The sequence below is a fragment of the Cyanistes caeruleus genome, chromosome 7, assembly GCF_971803275.1.
Source record: "Cyanistes caeruleus chromosome 7, bCyaCae1.hap1.1, whole genome shotgun sequence".
NCBI classification, from domain to species: domain Eukaryota; kingdom Metazoa; phylum Chordata; class Aves; order Passeriformes; family Paridae; genus Cyanistes; species Cyanistes caeruleus.
Genome location: NC_141707.1, coordinates 8,261,831 through 8,277,054, shown reverse-complemented (window position 1 = coordinate 8,277,054; position 15,224 = coordinate 8,261,831). Strand labels below are relative to the sequence as shown.

At 42.7% G+C, this 15,224-nt stretch overlaps 1 protein-coding gene across 13 annotated transcripts in view; it reads left to right on the top strand.

The window, feature by feature from the left end:
* The window catches only part of UNC80 (unc-80 subunit of NALCN channel complex), a 120,623-nt gene that overhangs the window by 4,184 nt on the left and 101,215 nt on the right, over positions 1 to 15,224 (top strand). For all 13 annotated transcript variants that reach the window (XM_086896013.1, XM_086896021.1, XM_086896012.1 and 10 more), the window contains exons 3-8: positions 3,946 to 4,102; positions 4,986 to 5,284; positions 7,854 to 7,977; positions 9,041 to 9,114; positions 9,589 to 9,728; positions 13,278 to 13,539. In XM_086896013.1, the coding sequence (XP_086752139.1) occupies positions 3,946 to 4,102; positions 4,986 to 5,284; positions 7,854 to 7,977; positions 9,041 to 9,114; positions 9,589 to 9,728; positions 13,278 to 13,539 (1,056 nt within the window). The remainder of the gene's footprint in view (positions 1 to 3,945; positions 4,103 to 4,985; positions 5,285 to 7,853; positions 7,978 to 9,040; positions 9,115 to 9,588; positions 9,729 to 13,277; positions 13,540 to 15,224) is intronic.

Sequence of the window (15,224 nt, the reverse complement as noted above, 5' to 3'; positions counted from 1 at the left end):
TATTTCCTTTAGTTTGGTTTTGGTTTTGGTTGGGGTTTGGTTTTTTTTTGTTTGGTTTTTTTGTTGTTGTTTTTGTGGAGTTTTTTGTTTTGTTTGTTTTTGGTTTTATTTGTTTTATGTTTTGTTCTTTGGTTTTGGTTTTGGTTTTGTTCTGTTTTTCCCTTCGCATGTTTTTGAAAATATAATTACATGTTTTGTTATTATGGATAATTAAAATATAGCTGTATAAAGTTCAGAAAGAGGCCACCTTTATTTTATCCAGCCAATGGATGTGGTTGCAGAAAAGTGAATTTCTGTGGGTAAAGTGTTTGCCATCTGTGTTTCACTACTGGTGAATGTTTATACTATTGCTCTGTTTAGTAGACAATGGAGTCTTGGCACCCCTTGTGCTATGAACTCTTAGGTTCCCAGATCTTCCCAGGAACTCTTCCTTGCTCACTGGACCTGCCCCAGACTGACAAAACTTGCTGCCTGCACTTCAAGCTCTTTCCAGTCAGATTTCAGCAGTGGTCTCAGCTTTCCTCTGGGGTGCAGACTGAGCTTTGGAAGGACAGGGCAGCAAGGCCCCCTGCAAGGACAGAAGTTCAAGAAGCACCAACCATTTCTCTGTTTCTGCCATGGCCCTTCTGTACCTGCCCTGGGCTAAGCACTGGGCAATCCTGTAGGGGTATCCTGTAGGGGTATCCTGTAGGGGTATCCTGTAGGGGTATCCTGTAGGGGTATCCTGTAGGGATACTCCCTGGCACTCCTGGGAGGATCTTACAGGAGGTGCTGAGCATCCCAGGTAACCTCTGGGAACCCCTGGCAAACTCTGGGCACCCTCTGCCAACCCCTGGCTGACCTCCTCCTGCCTTATGCAATTCACTGCAGGTACAGCTTCCCTGGGCTTAGAGCAGGACAAGATCATGCAGCTCATGCAAAGCTGTTTAGGAAACCATGGCAAAGCCCAGCCAGAGTGCTGCTGAAATGGGAACAGATAGTCTGAGCTTTGGAATGCTCCAGATGCCTAGAGAAGTGTGGGACAGAGCAGCCAGTGACACACAGACTGATCCTGGTCACAAGGTATTTGGCAGCACCTTTGGTTCTTGGTGGAGATGAAGGTAAAAGGAGAACAGCAGCAGTGGGAAGGCAGCCAGACAAGGCTGGCCACCACTGCCTGTGAAAACATCTGTCACTGCTAGGCTAAAAGGAAAAATGCTTGTGTAAGTGGTCCTGAGGGAGCTGAACACACACAGCACTGCTGAAAGGGACTGCTTCTCCATCCAAGGCACTCACTTCCCTCACTGTCCCCTTGGCAGATGTTCTTTATCTGCCTTTGGTGTGTGTGGTGTAGAAGTAGGTAGTTGTTTTCCTAGCCAGGCTGCAGCCCTGAGCCCTGGGGTTGGGGCTCCAGATGTACCCATGGCATGGCAGTGTCTGTCTCCTGACCCACTCACAGGGAGCTCATTCACACATCCTCATTCAGCCTTCTTATTTAACCATGGAGCTCCTCTCAGCAGGTGTGGGGTTAACATTAGATCTTCTGCCCAGTGTCTATATATTCCCTGTAGCAGGTCCTGAAAGAGTAAAGCCACAGCACACCAAAAAAGGAGGCTCTCCAGCAGCAACACAGGGCCTTGAGCATCTCTGTATAGCCAGAAGCTACACCTTTATGGAGAGCTCCAGGCAAATTCCACAGGAGCTCTTGTCCAAAGAACTGCATGTTCCTGTTGCTTGTGACAGTTTTCAGTGTGGGGTTTAGTGCCAATTAGTTGGTGTGCTGGCAGTGCAGCCACAGGAGCAGTTTTGTGCAGGGCAGTGCCTGTAGCAGCCATGGACATTCAGTGCTCTCCATACAGCAGCTTCTGTGTTTGAATTTTTCTGGCAACATATGGTACTCCTGTCTCAGATGCTTGTGATCACATGAGCTATCCCAGAAGCTGATCTTTGATTGTAGTACAGAAATGTTTAGCTTTCTGCTCAGGCCTGGAAAGAACAGGAGAATCTGGTGGCTAGCCACATGGGGAAATCTTCACAAGGGCTCAGCAGCCCAAAATGCTGTGATAAATACAAGCCTAATATAAAGACATAATTGCAAACTCCTTAGCTGCCTCTTGAGTTACTGAAGCATGCAGACTGTGGCTCAGAGGTTATAGAAGGCAATTGCTGGGGAACTTTCTACCTGATGTCATTGAAGTACCCAGGAATGAGACCTTGAATAGAAAGTGTGACTTCTGTCACACTTCACAGAACAGGGTTGGTGTTCCCAGTGGGTTTTTTATCTCCCTTTGCCCTGCAAAATGAGTAACTTTGTCAACTCTACTGAAGTGTGAGCTTGTGGTTTGGCTTTTGTGCTGGAGGTGATATCATTCAGCTCAATAAGCCTTGGTCAGCACTGGTGTTTGGCAGGCCTTTCAGAGAGCTAATCCAGCTCCCTAACACGGACAGGAGCTACTTACCTCTGTGCTGACCTTCCTCTTGCTCTGTGTAGAGGCTTGGCTTGGTTGAATGAAGGATTCAGTGAGCCCCAGAGCTTATGGATGGATGAGTGGAAATAGCAGTGTGTGGCTGGAGCAATGACTAAGGGGTGCTCCCTGTCCTCTTTTTATAAAAATAAGTAAAACATCTTCCTTTTCACAAACTTTGTGGTGTTTGTAACAATGTACCTCTTGTTCTGTTTCTGGGGATACTTTTCTTCTTTCCCCCCTTTTGTTATGTAGTAATTCCTTGACTGGGATACTTATTCTAAATCTCTGTTGTTTTTATACTAATGCACTTGCTGTCCTACTGTGATTCCTGACTGGGACAGAATAGTCAGGCTTTATCATGGGTGCTCTGCTCCCTGTCCTGTCCAGGCTTTCAAAGCATCAGTATCCCTTCATTTTGCCCCCATTCCTGAACTGATAGGATGGAGTGGCAGGAGGCTGTTTTCCTTTCAGATGCTGTGGCCCCCAGCAGATCCCCATAAGGGTGACTTGAAGCATCCCTTCCCTGGTACACAGCTTATCCATTCCTGGTGCTAAGAAACACATGTTGCTGACAACATGATCCATGGCACATTAATTCTGACTAACCCTCAGGAAGCCAGTGTCTTTCCCATGTATTACAGCAAATGCCCTCCAATTTCAGCCATTGGTCCATCAGGAAAGTGTATTACATTTTCTGATTGCAGCCCGGTGTTTCTAGCAGGCTGGCAGTGTGACCTGCACACTGATATTTGCTGGCATCTCTGATGGTTATTGTGATCATTTCAGGGTTCAGTCTGCTGGCACAGTCTTCTCTAATGGAGAAATATGTGTTTCTGTGCCTCTGTGCTGGGATTCCAGCAGCAGATAGCCTTATTTTGTGTTGCTTCAGGTGGAAATAATGAACTTGCTGCAGCCATCAGCTCTCTAAGTGTTCACACAACCATTACATCATAGCTTGACAAAAAATTTTGTACACTGATAATTTTTTGTGACAGGGTGTGAAAACATTTCCTAAGGCCCGTATACCTTTAGTGGTTTGCCCTTTATGTTACACTAAACTGAAAGACCATGTGTATTTAAGAATATCCAGTGCTCAGCTCCACAAATGCAGGCTTTCCTAGCTCCTGTGACTTCTAACAGGATAACTGGGATGCCCAGCACAACTGTAAGTCAGGATTACTGGCTTTATCCAGCACAGCTGCAAGTCTGGCTTGGTGTCAGCACTTAGTAATACACAGATGATACTTGCTTCAATTCTCTTCTATTGCAGAAAATACACTGTGTGGTTCATTAATTTCTTATTTTTCTTATTAATTTCTTATTTAAGTATGCATGTGTCTGGTGGGCTTTAGCTACAGTCTCTATTTTTCAGGACAAATATTATAAAATTTGCTTCATTTATACAATTAGAGATTAGAGGTTTTAAAAAGAGGATGTTCATGTACTGGAAGGAATGTGCAGAAATAGACACCATGCCTTTTTTTCTTTCTACTTTCAGTCTTTTGAAAGAGTTTTGGTAGAAAACAAGCTTCATGGCCTTTCTCCAGCTCTCTCTGAAGCCATCCAGAGCATTTCTCGCTGGGAACTTGTCCAAGCTGCGCTCCCTCATGTGCTGCACTGCACTGCAACTCTGCTCTCCAACAGGAATAAGCTAGGTTAGTGCTCATCTGAGGTTGTTTTCCATTGTGAAACTATCAGTTAAAACATGACAGATTGCTGCTCAGGGTGACAACAAATTCTAAATCCTTAAAATCCTAATTACTTTCTTCTGGGGTTTGTCTTTCTTGCCGATTGTCCTTCTCACTTATAGAAGGGTAACCTGTGAAATCTTCCCCAGTGAAGTTAGTGGTCTGATGGGCTAAGGAGTCAGAGTAGTTCAATAACATTTTTTGCTAGTTATTTCCCAGCATGGATTCCTTGAAGGAATATGTATTTCTTCCAAGGCATGCTGCAGTGGTCAGTTGCAGCAGGTACTTTTAATAACTTCAGTTTTTGGGGTTTTTTCTGCCTGTTTTTTTCTTTTAATTTCGACCAATGCATGTGACTGTCAGCAGAAAGCAAATCAGACAATAGAGAGGCAGATCCAAATCCAACTTACTTTATTTACTTTTGTACCAATTTCAGCAGTGATTTCAGCAGGAATTTGCTTCCTGAGAGCTCCCAGTAGGGAACATTAGGAAGAGAGCTTGAGCACCTTGCAGTGCTCACTGGAATTTTCTCCTGTTCAACAAAGTCGAACAGACAAGGCTGTTGAGTTAGTTCCTTTTGGGACCACTCTGTGTCCATGCTGCTGTCCATGCCCTGCAGCTGACACTGCAGAGACTGAACTCCAAATGCTGGGAAATAAATGGAGGCTTCTGATTTAGGAGGTTTCAAATGGAAAGAGACAGAATGCTGGTGCTTTAAAATCGTAGAATTTTAATTTTCAAATGCTTATGTGGGAGATGTGTGCCCAGCCTCCAGTGCAACTCTGAAACAATCCCAGCAGTATCATTGATGGGAACCCTGTGAGATGCTGTGATGTGTTGTTCCATGCAGGACATCAGGATAAGCTTGGAGTAGCTGAAACAAAGCTCCTTCACACCCTTCACTGGATGCTGCTGGAGGCTCCTCAGGACTGCAGCAATGACAGGCTTGGAGGAGACAGAGGCTCTAGCTGGGGAGGGAGCAGCAGTGCCTTTATCCACCAGGCTGAAAACCAAGGATCACCAGGACATCCCCGGCCCAGCGCCGTGGCTGATGAGGAGGAGAATAACAGAAGGAAGTTCTTCCAGAATTCCATGGCCACAGTAGAGCTATTTGTGTTCCTCTTCGCTCCCCTCGTCCACAGGATCAGGGTAAGTGGTGCACCCATGGGGTTCTTGTGTGGAGACAGTTCTGAGCAGGAAAGGAATGATTCTGCCTTTGTGTCTGTAATTTAATTCAGCTTACAGTGCACACTGGGGTGCTGCTGGAAATATTTTACCAAGCTGGCAGAATGCTGCTGCCACTGGGAAGAAATCCTCCCAGTGATGTGAACAATCGCCACAGCATCCAGCAGGCACAAAAACAAAAAAATACAAAGTGAGCCATTTTTAGCCTTTGGGAATGGCATAGATCTGAGGCCCCTGTGAAGTCTCTGGGATCCTGAAAACTGCAGAAAGGATTATGAGCTTTAACTTGCTCCAGTGATTATTAACCCTGCTCAGAAAAGCCTTGCTAGATTTTCAGGGATTCCACCACGGGGCTGCCACTGGGATTTGTTGTTGTCATTACTAATCATCTTGGATGCTAATTAGCAGGATGGTGTTTTAAACATGGCAGTGGCAAAGGCAATGGAGCATTCCTTTGTTGTGAAGCAGGCTGCAGGCCTCCTGTCTACTGGGGTTCCTCTGTTAATTTTATGCTGAGTGCATCAGCTTTGCAGAGTGATGTGATGAAAAGGCATTTTCCTCATGCTCTGACTCCTGCCTCTGGGAGGATGCCATTTAGCCCTTCTGTTTCCATCTAAGCCTCAAAAAAGAGTAGATCCTTGAAAAAAGGACTATAAAGTCATGAAGTGATGGGGCTATCTGTTCTAATCCTGCCTTCTATGCTGCAACAATTGAAGAAGGTAGGAAGGAACAGGAGATAAAGAATAATCTTCTGATTAAGGCAGGTAAAAGCAAGACTGGAGAACCAGATTCTTTCTCTACTTCTGCTATTGAGTCCCTGTAAAGTAGGGTTTAATTTATTTAGCCCAAATTTTTTATACTTGCTTACTAGTTCTCTGTAGATTACTGGGACAGGACAAGAAGAAATACTGAATTCTTCCTAGTGCTACACACAAAAATGCAGGCTGCCATTTGAATAAATGGAATGAAACTGGGGGTAGACCTTGGCTATTAAAGATTGGAGTTCCAATCTTTTATGTTAATCTGTCTGGCATGTTGTTTTCAAGAGGGGGTTAAAGCAGTATCTCAAGTTTACCTTGATTATCTCTGAGATCTCTGGAATACCGTGGTAATGAACATTGAAAAGCCAATTAAAACATGCACATTTCTGTCATCAAAATGTAGTGCAGGAAAGGAGATAAATGAGGCATGTGAATGGTTCACTAAGTGAGCTTTGTCCTCTCAATGTCTTGTAAGTCTCAGGGGAAGACTGCTACCTGATCAGATAGCCAAAATAATCCATGGGCTCAAGGAAGATGACACATGTTTGCATAGACAGGCCTAAATTATTGAATTCCCAACTTCTGGGAGGATTTGTGTCTTGAGAAAAATGTATTTAAATCAGGCTTTGAGGGATGCATGTAATTCTTTAAGTGCATAACTGTAGGCAGGAGTGTTGGCACGTCACCACAAGCGAGCAGTGCAAAGCCAAAACACAACGTCGCTGCTACCAGGTCTAAAAGCCTTGCAAGCTGCTATTAGCAAAATCAGTAATTAAAAGCAAGCTCAATTTAAGCCAAGCTTGTGAGTTGATAATGATGAGAGAGAGCACTAAAAGAGGGTGGGGAATAGAAGGGCTGCAGAGCTACAAGCAGTTGGTTCCTGTCATTCCTATAGCTCTGTCTGCATCATCCATTCCAGCTGCCAAGGCATCTGGGGATGTCTCAATAGGAGGGTGTTGCCATATATTATAACAACACTAATAATATATAATATATTATATGTTATATATATGCACCACCAAAAACTGCTGTTACCATGTTTGTTTGCTATATGGGAACATCAATGTCTCTTAATGTAGATCTGACATTAGGTCAACTAAATGGACCTTGATCCTGCAAAGGTTTGCTTGTACACTAATTTATATACTTCATTAATTATTAATAATTATTTTATAATTAATTTAATGTACTAATTTACATGATGTCAGCTGATTGTATATGTAAAACAGCAATAGCACAAGTGTAAGTAGTACCAGTGTCTCTGTGTATTGACAGAGTTGAGGTACTAACAAGGCTGATGATAACAGTCATGTATACCACTGCTTCATAGTAATCTGTTAAATGTTTCCTCAGTTTCTAAGTAATGCTTTAATATTTAGTGTTCTTATTCTTTTGGGGAAGAAGTTCAAGTCTTAGAGTGTAAATACTAAAGTTGAGCTTGAATGCTAAACATAAAGTGGTTACGTATAATTAAAAGGGATACTTTGTGACAGGAATGGCCTTTTCTATTACAGCTCAATGTCCTGGAAAAAAAAATAGAGTTCATTGACTAGAACAGAAATTTCATATGAAAAGAAACCTTTGTATATTTTTGGACTGAAATTTCCCTGTGATGTTTTACTAGCCATAAGTGACATGTATAGAGCCTGCTGAGTATTGTCAGAAGCCCTTGAGTTAGCATGTACTGACTGGACAACTGCACAATATTGTAAGATCTGTGCATCAGAGAAATGTTTGGCTGACTGGAAACAAATTCTGTTTTTCTTTTGAAGGAGTCTGACCTGACATTCCGGTTGGCTAGTGGCCTTGTTATTTGGCAGCCAATGTGGGAACACAGGCAGCCTGAAGTTTCTGCCTTCAATGCTCTTGTAAAACCCATCAGGAACATCATCACAGGTCTGTGACTTTGCATTGTGGTAATGTAGATCCTGAGATCTGGGGAACCTTCACCTTTGCCTGCCTGATGCTGCCCTTACGTTCTGTAGCCCTCGTACATGAAGAAATATGTTGGTCCTGCAGGAACTAGTCAAACTTTAAAGTAGTTTAAGGTTGTTTCCCCTGAGAGTCAACTGACATTTACACAGTAATTAAATAGGAGATGGGAGAATCAGCACAAATAGGAAATTAATAACTTTTCAGTAGAGTTATCATTTCTGTCAGCCTCATATAATTTCTGTTAGCTTTATCTTCCTTAGCTCCTAAGAAGGGTGAAGACAGTATCTCACAACAGCGAGGAAATATTTCAGCAGGACAGAAATACTAACTGGAATAAGGTCTTTTATGTCTAGGAAGATGCTGCTATCTTAGCATTTTCTCAAACTGGGAAAAAAGAAAGTAAAATCTATTTCAGTTTTCCTTCAAACAACGAATAAAAAATCTAATGAAGCTGCTTTGCAATATTTGTTTTGCAGTCAGTCTGATTCAAAGTCACATCTGCACAGGATATTTCAGCAGGTTTTCAAGACTTGTCATCCTAGTCTGTGTGATACCCTTGGTGTTCAACAGTATTACAGATCGAACTTTCTGTGTGACATCCATGTATTTCCTGTTCTGAAGGCATTTGGCCAGTTGGAAATCACAATACATTTTGAGAGATCTAGCCTAAAAAAGCACCTAAAAATATGTACAAATAGGATGAAGAGCTCCAAAGTAAAAGGCACTACTCTGCACAGGAAAACACAATTGATGGTGAATGGATTTAGGATGAAATTTATATTCAAATTTAATTTTAAAGAAGTACAGATTTTCAGTAGACAGTGCTGTTGACAATGGAAAGAACTAAAAAAACTAACCCAGTCCTGTTTTCTTTTTATGGCTGTGACTAATGCCTAGGAAGCTTGCAGCAGATAGATGCTGGTTTTGTTTTGTGGATTATCCTTTTATTATAATACTTTATAACAGGTGCATTATCGTGTAGGAGGCATTTCCTGAAATGTCCTGCTTTGACTTCTTTTCTCAGCCAAGAGAAGTTCTCCCACCAATAATCAGAGCATGACTTGTGAATCCCCTAATCTGGACAGCGGACGTACTGAGGTAAATTCTACACTAAGATTTGACAAACTTGAATAAGATGCTGAGGGAGGGGGGAATAAATGTTGAAAGAGTACTTGCAGTTACCACCCTAAAGTATTCCATCTCCAGAAATCACAGTTATTCACAGATCTTCAAGGTAAGGCTATGGGTATGGGGTGTATCTGTCTGGATCTCCTTGGCCTTATCCTGTCTTACAGGATGGAAGCCTGATCTTGTTTATGGCAGGAAGGTTGGAGCTTGATTTTAAGGTCCCGTCCATCCCAAATTATTCTCCTGGGTGAGAGGAGATATACAATGTACGGTATATCCTTTGCCTGTACAATGCCTCGTATTGAGAAGCCCCAGGCTTGATGTTTTTCCGTGGTATTATGGTGTAAGTAAGGTCATGTCTGAGCTCAAATTGCAGTTATAAAACTAACATGGGAGAGAGAAATATGTTTATATACCAATTTTCTTTTTTATAACTATCTGAAGGGACTGCAGGTGGTCTGTGAGACAGCACAGCCAGATCCCGTACCTCCAAAGGCTTCTGTTTCAGCATGTCATCCTGGAAACTCCTTGGATGGAAGTGTGTCCTCCCAAACCTCCCAGGAGAGAAGTACTGCACATCCCAGGTACAAAGACCTTCAGGTGAAACTTGGGCTCCTGTGATTCAGTGGTGGAGATCACACAAGTCCATCTTGAATCCACTTTTGTCTGGACATGCTGAGGGTGCTGGATGTTTGTACCAAATTCTTAATTAAACAAATTGCAATTCTGGGTGATGAAAAAGATGGCAGCACTTGTTACTCAATGCTGCTTTCTTCAGAGAAATCTTTAGCTGGCCTGTTGGGATAATTTCTTTGGTCTTTCCTAGGATGTTAATTTCTGGTCATTAAAGACTCAAAAAATAACCTTCAGGTTCACCCCTGCTAGGCTAGATTCAGCTTCAGGCAACTGGAATATTATCTGGTTTCCTTCTGGCCAGATTTCCTTTCCCCCAAGCAAAGAACTTCTGCAAGCCTCTCTCCTTTGCCTTCATTATGCCTCCTTTGCATCCTGCTGCAAAGCTGGCTTTAGACTACCGACCCAAAAAAGTAGGAACAGACTAACCAAGAAGCACAGCTGTGCAACTGTGTCCAGCTTGTGGCTCAGGCTGTGGTTTCCAGCTTGGCACTAATAAATTCATCTAGATTTGGGCACACAAAGGCAGAACTGAATTTCCAGTAGTGCTGGATGCTCAGTAGTGCCATTGAGTAAATCAGGCTGATGAGTATTTTCAGATATTTTGGAGAGGGAGGGCTAAAATTTTAACTTCTCTATGGATTTAGGAGTGCCACTTAAACACCTGAAAACTCTGGCCCTGTTGCTTATCTCTTTTGAGAAATGTCATATCCAAAACACTGCAGTCTTAAGAAATGGCGTCATTACAGTGACAGAATTACAGGATAGAGTGATTTTCTGGATATCAGCTAGGGACAACTCTGATCTCTCAGATGGGAACTCAGGGCATCCTTTCACTGATGCAAAGGAAAAAGCTATTTGTTGAGGCTCTCATACTATCAGGAAGCTTCCCTTGGGATTTTTTATCAAGCCTGTTGTCAGTTCTGGATCTGTATTTAATTTGCATTAATGTGAGCCAGTAAAACTGAAGGTGGGGACAGAGCTGCCTTTCTGTGTGTGAACACTGCTGCTCAGAGAGTGCACAGCTGTAAAAAAAATAAGCAGCCTCTTAAGAAGACAGAATCAGGTGATCAATTTGTCAAGCAGGGTCTGGTGGTTGCCATGGGGATGAAGCTTCAGACAGGCTTTGAAGAGAGCATCATTATGCCTCCTCATTTGCAGAACTCATTGATGAGTTAAAACTGTACAGGGAGCTTTGGTTACCAAGCAACAGATAACTGTGGAACAAATGTTGTTTACTCTGCTTACCAACAGCCAAAGTATTCCTTTGTCCTTGGCCAAGGGTTGAAAGAAGGCTGCATTTCCACTTTCCCTGCAGTCACAGGCAACCATGAGCTGATTATACAAGCACTAGATTTTCCTCTGAATGAACTACAGAGTTTAATTTCTGGTTCTTCAGAAACTGTTGAAACAAACTGCTTGTTGTAATCCTGGCAAAGTGTCGCTCAGTGTGATTCTCCATGTAGAGATGATACAGTTTAATCCTGAGGCAGATAAACCACAGCCCTTTACCCAGCTGCTACATTGAACAGGCTGCTGGGGAAATAGACTTTGCAGGAGGGACTTTATTTATTAATATTTCATAAGGAGAACATGCCCTGCTCCAGCCTGTGTCATGCCTCAGGTTTGCCAGTGCCACAGATAGGAGTGCAGAGACCAGGGAGCAAAATTAAAAGAACCTCTCACAACTGCTACTGGCATGATGTGTTTTATTTCCTTTGCTGGGGTACTTTGAGTATACTTCTGGGTTTTTGCAGGCTAAATCTATGTGGTACAACCTAAATATTGACAAAACCACCCTTCATGTCAGGTTTGTGGGGAAAATGTTACAGCACATTCGTTTCATTCATTTCATTCATAAACATTTCACATTGTTTTCTTTCCTAACTCAGTTTTTCAGGTTTTTGTAACAGCTCATTTCAAAGTTGTCAAGCTTGCAGCCTTTCTAGCTGGAATACAGCACTAGGGGAGACACTTTGAATCTGTGTATTTTGGATAGTGTGGCACATGCTGACATAGACTGGTCTGCAGTCACCAAGTGCCTCCAGCACGGCCTTGTGGCGCTGCCAGCAAACCAGCTCCTGCCAGTTTGAGCTCTAGATCCACGTGTTGATCCAAGCCCAGCCTTCCACCCCTGTTTCCACACCTGTAAGATGGTGCAGGGTTCATGTGATTCCAACTGGTGTCACTGTTCAGTGCACACTTCTTCCTCATTTGCCAGTTCCTGCCTTGGAGGCACAGGGCAGAGATCCAGCAAAGCACTCAGAGGTCCCACTGGTCAGTATTGCTGTTCTTCCCCAAGGCTTTTCTGGACTGTGGCCTTGGACCCATCTGTTCAGAAAGTGGTGGTACCTAGCTGGATATGAGGATGACCTGCCTACACTGTTTGCCTGCTGTTTTGCAGGGCTGATAATAAAAAAATGGCTTATAGCAAAAACCAAAAGACCAGCTTGATGTTCTTGTGATGCTTCTCAAATGCCTGAGAATATAGTGCATGAAAGAACTCTTCATTTTTACAGAATCCCAAAATCCTAGAAATAATCAGATCACAGAAGTGTGTTTCTGACATAGAGTGGAAACATTCAAAATGTGTATTCAGCAGACAAAAAAAAAAAAAAAAAAGAATTTCACACCTTCTCTTACCATGTGATTCTCATTCCTGTGAGTCCCTTTCACTTGCTTCTTTTCTGACAGATTGTCTCCTGACAGATTGTCTCATGACAGCTAGTGGCTGTCCAGAGGGTAGATCAGGCCAGTTGTACTCTGCTGGGAAAAAAGTGGTATGAAAGATTAGGAATAAAAATTTTGGGGCATTTTACTGTAAAAAAGATAGGCTATGAATGACATAAAAATCTGAAACTTTGAAATCTGAACTTTCTAGATTCCCATTTTTGAAGCTCACTGCAGATGTCTTGCTTTTGTGTACAGTAATTTTTACAATACTTAGGAAACTCCATATTAAAATCCATCGGGAAATTAATAGGGCAAGAAAATTACAGTGAAGGCTTTAAAGAGTGCTTTTCTCTAGAACACCTCAGCAAAGAATGCCCATAATAGTAACTTTTATTTATATAATAAATATAAATTTATTATATCTAGCTTAAAAGGTTAACTAACTTAGCTGCCCTGCCTACTTTTTTTTGAGTAAGGCCTGATATGTGCAAGTGAAAACCATTCCTAAATATGTATTACTAGTGTCAGGACATCAGATGCTGAAGGGTTGTCTGTTTCCTGCTGAACAAATTATTCAGTTAGCACAGGTACTGGAGGTTTATCTTCAGATCACAGTTTGAGAAAGCACCCCTATCCAAGAAAACACCTTATATCATGTACTGGAGTCCTCTGGGGATCTGAAAGCTGAATATTCAGTTCCGTGTCTTCAATAATGCTTTCCTCAGTTTCCTTAGTCCCAAAGAGTCAGTTCTTCATGCAGAGAGCCGAGGATCTAAAGGAATGAGGAATCTGATGACTAACATTTCTACTCCTGCTTTTTGGAGCAGGGTGTCCTTGGTGATTCCACCGTGCCAGAAGTCTCGCTATGCCACGTACTTTGACGTGGCCGTGCTGCGCTGCTTGCTGCAGCCCCACTGGTCCGAGGAAGGCACGCAGTGGTCACTGATGTACTACCTGCAGAGGCTGAGGCACATGCTGCAGGAAAAACCAGAGAAGCCACCCGAGCCTGAGATCACCCCTTTGCCAAGGCCTCGCAGCAGCTCCATGGTGGCTGCTGCTCCCTCTCTGGTGAACACCCACAAAACCCAGGTAAGCAGCTGCCAGCAGTGAGGAAAGAACTGCTCCTGTGGTGGTGCTGGGAGGGGATTGCTGAGCAGGCAGTGATAGGCACAGCTTAGGTATTGGCTCACTTGCACAGAGGTCAGATACTTGCACTGATTCAGAAAGAGACCCTGAGAACCATGAGTGTTCTGAAGGCAGAATCTGATGCAGAGGGTCAGAGCTGGTGACTGCTGAAAGCTGGAGGTTTGATTTGGGATAATTAATGTAGGGTGATCTGGGATAACATTGTTTTTTAATGTGGGAATGTACTAATGCAGTTGCCATAAGAAATGGTTACCAATGCCTTTGCATTACAGTGCAATGGTCAGGGCCCACTGAGCTTCTCTGGTGTGCTCCCTCAAATGGAGGAACTCAAAAGTTGGAGTTCCCTCAAAAGGAACTGTATTTAGTACAGAACTGCACACTCACACTTGTGTTAAAATACTGAATTAGACTCGGTAAACAGTGGCAGTGAGCAAAAGCTCTCCATGTTGTTACTTCTGCTGCTGTTATTCTTATTACGTAATTTTTTATATTTGCCAAAATAATCTCTGTAGAGAAACTGCCTAAAAATCTTTCTCCCTGTTTGCTGGACAATGACCCCTGTGCTCCTGACCATGGTGCAGTAAAGATCTTTGTGTTTGAGCTTAAATATTTTTTTATTTAGTGTTGCTCACCTGTTCCAGGGATAAAAAGGGAATGTTGTTGCAGTTTCAGTTATCTCCTTGTGGATTTGTTTTACTTTTACGTTGTGCCCTCTTCTCCTGTCATGTGGGCTTTTAGCAGCAAATGCTGATTTACTTGGTTGATGGAACCTCCTAAAAAAATTTAGCAGAGATTCTATTTTTGCCTTCAGATTTTATGACACACTCAAATAAAAGACCTGATCATTTTGCTATCAAATATCTTTTTTTTTTAATTAGAAATCTCAGAACTCTTGGTGTTTTTCCTAAAATCGCTGCTTTCAGGGCTCTGACAGATTTTGACTGGAAGGAAGGTGAAATATCTTTAGCCCAGTAGACCCCAGATGTTCAAAATCTAGAAGACAAACATAAACAACATGAATATTACTACTGTTGGTTTTAGATCTCAGGATCTGCACGTATTTTTACCATTATTATGAGAGCTGGTGGTTACTTGTGGTTCTAAGGGCTCAGCAGCAGCAGTATTGTTTAAATTGTATTACACTTTAGTGTGTAATTTGTATAACACATTTCATCCCTGTAAAAGCTTGACATAACTCCACTAAGGCCAGTGATAAGAATTACTATTCAATATTTATCTACCTGTGCGTGGAGAAATCTACCTGTGCTGTGTGCAATACAAAAAACCCTCCTTAACATCATCACCTGGAGGGAAAATTGAAATACATTGCTGCTGATGTGTTTCACTATTTCCATGCATGTTCTGTCCCTTTGCTCTTGCTCGTAACAACCTGCTTGTTTTGTATATCAGCAAGTTTGGCTCCCAGTGCAACAGGGAGTGCAGTCAGTGTTTTACAGAGGCAGTAAGGGTGAGGTTGTCTCACATGGGCACTGGCTGCAGTAGTGTTGCCCTGGTTCTTCCCTTCATGCTGTAAAAACACTTCCTTTCACACACTTGGCTATGTCTTGCTTTTCTAGGCTGTTTCGCTTGCAGAAGACTGCTTTGCAGAAGATTCCATCTCACTTCTC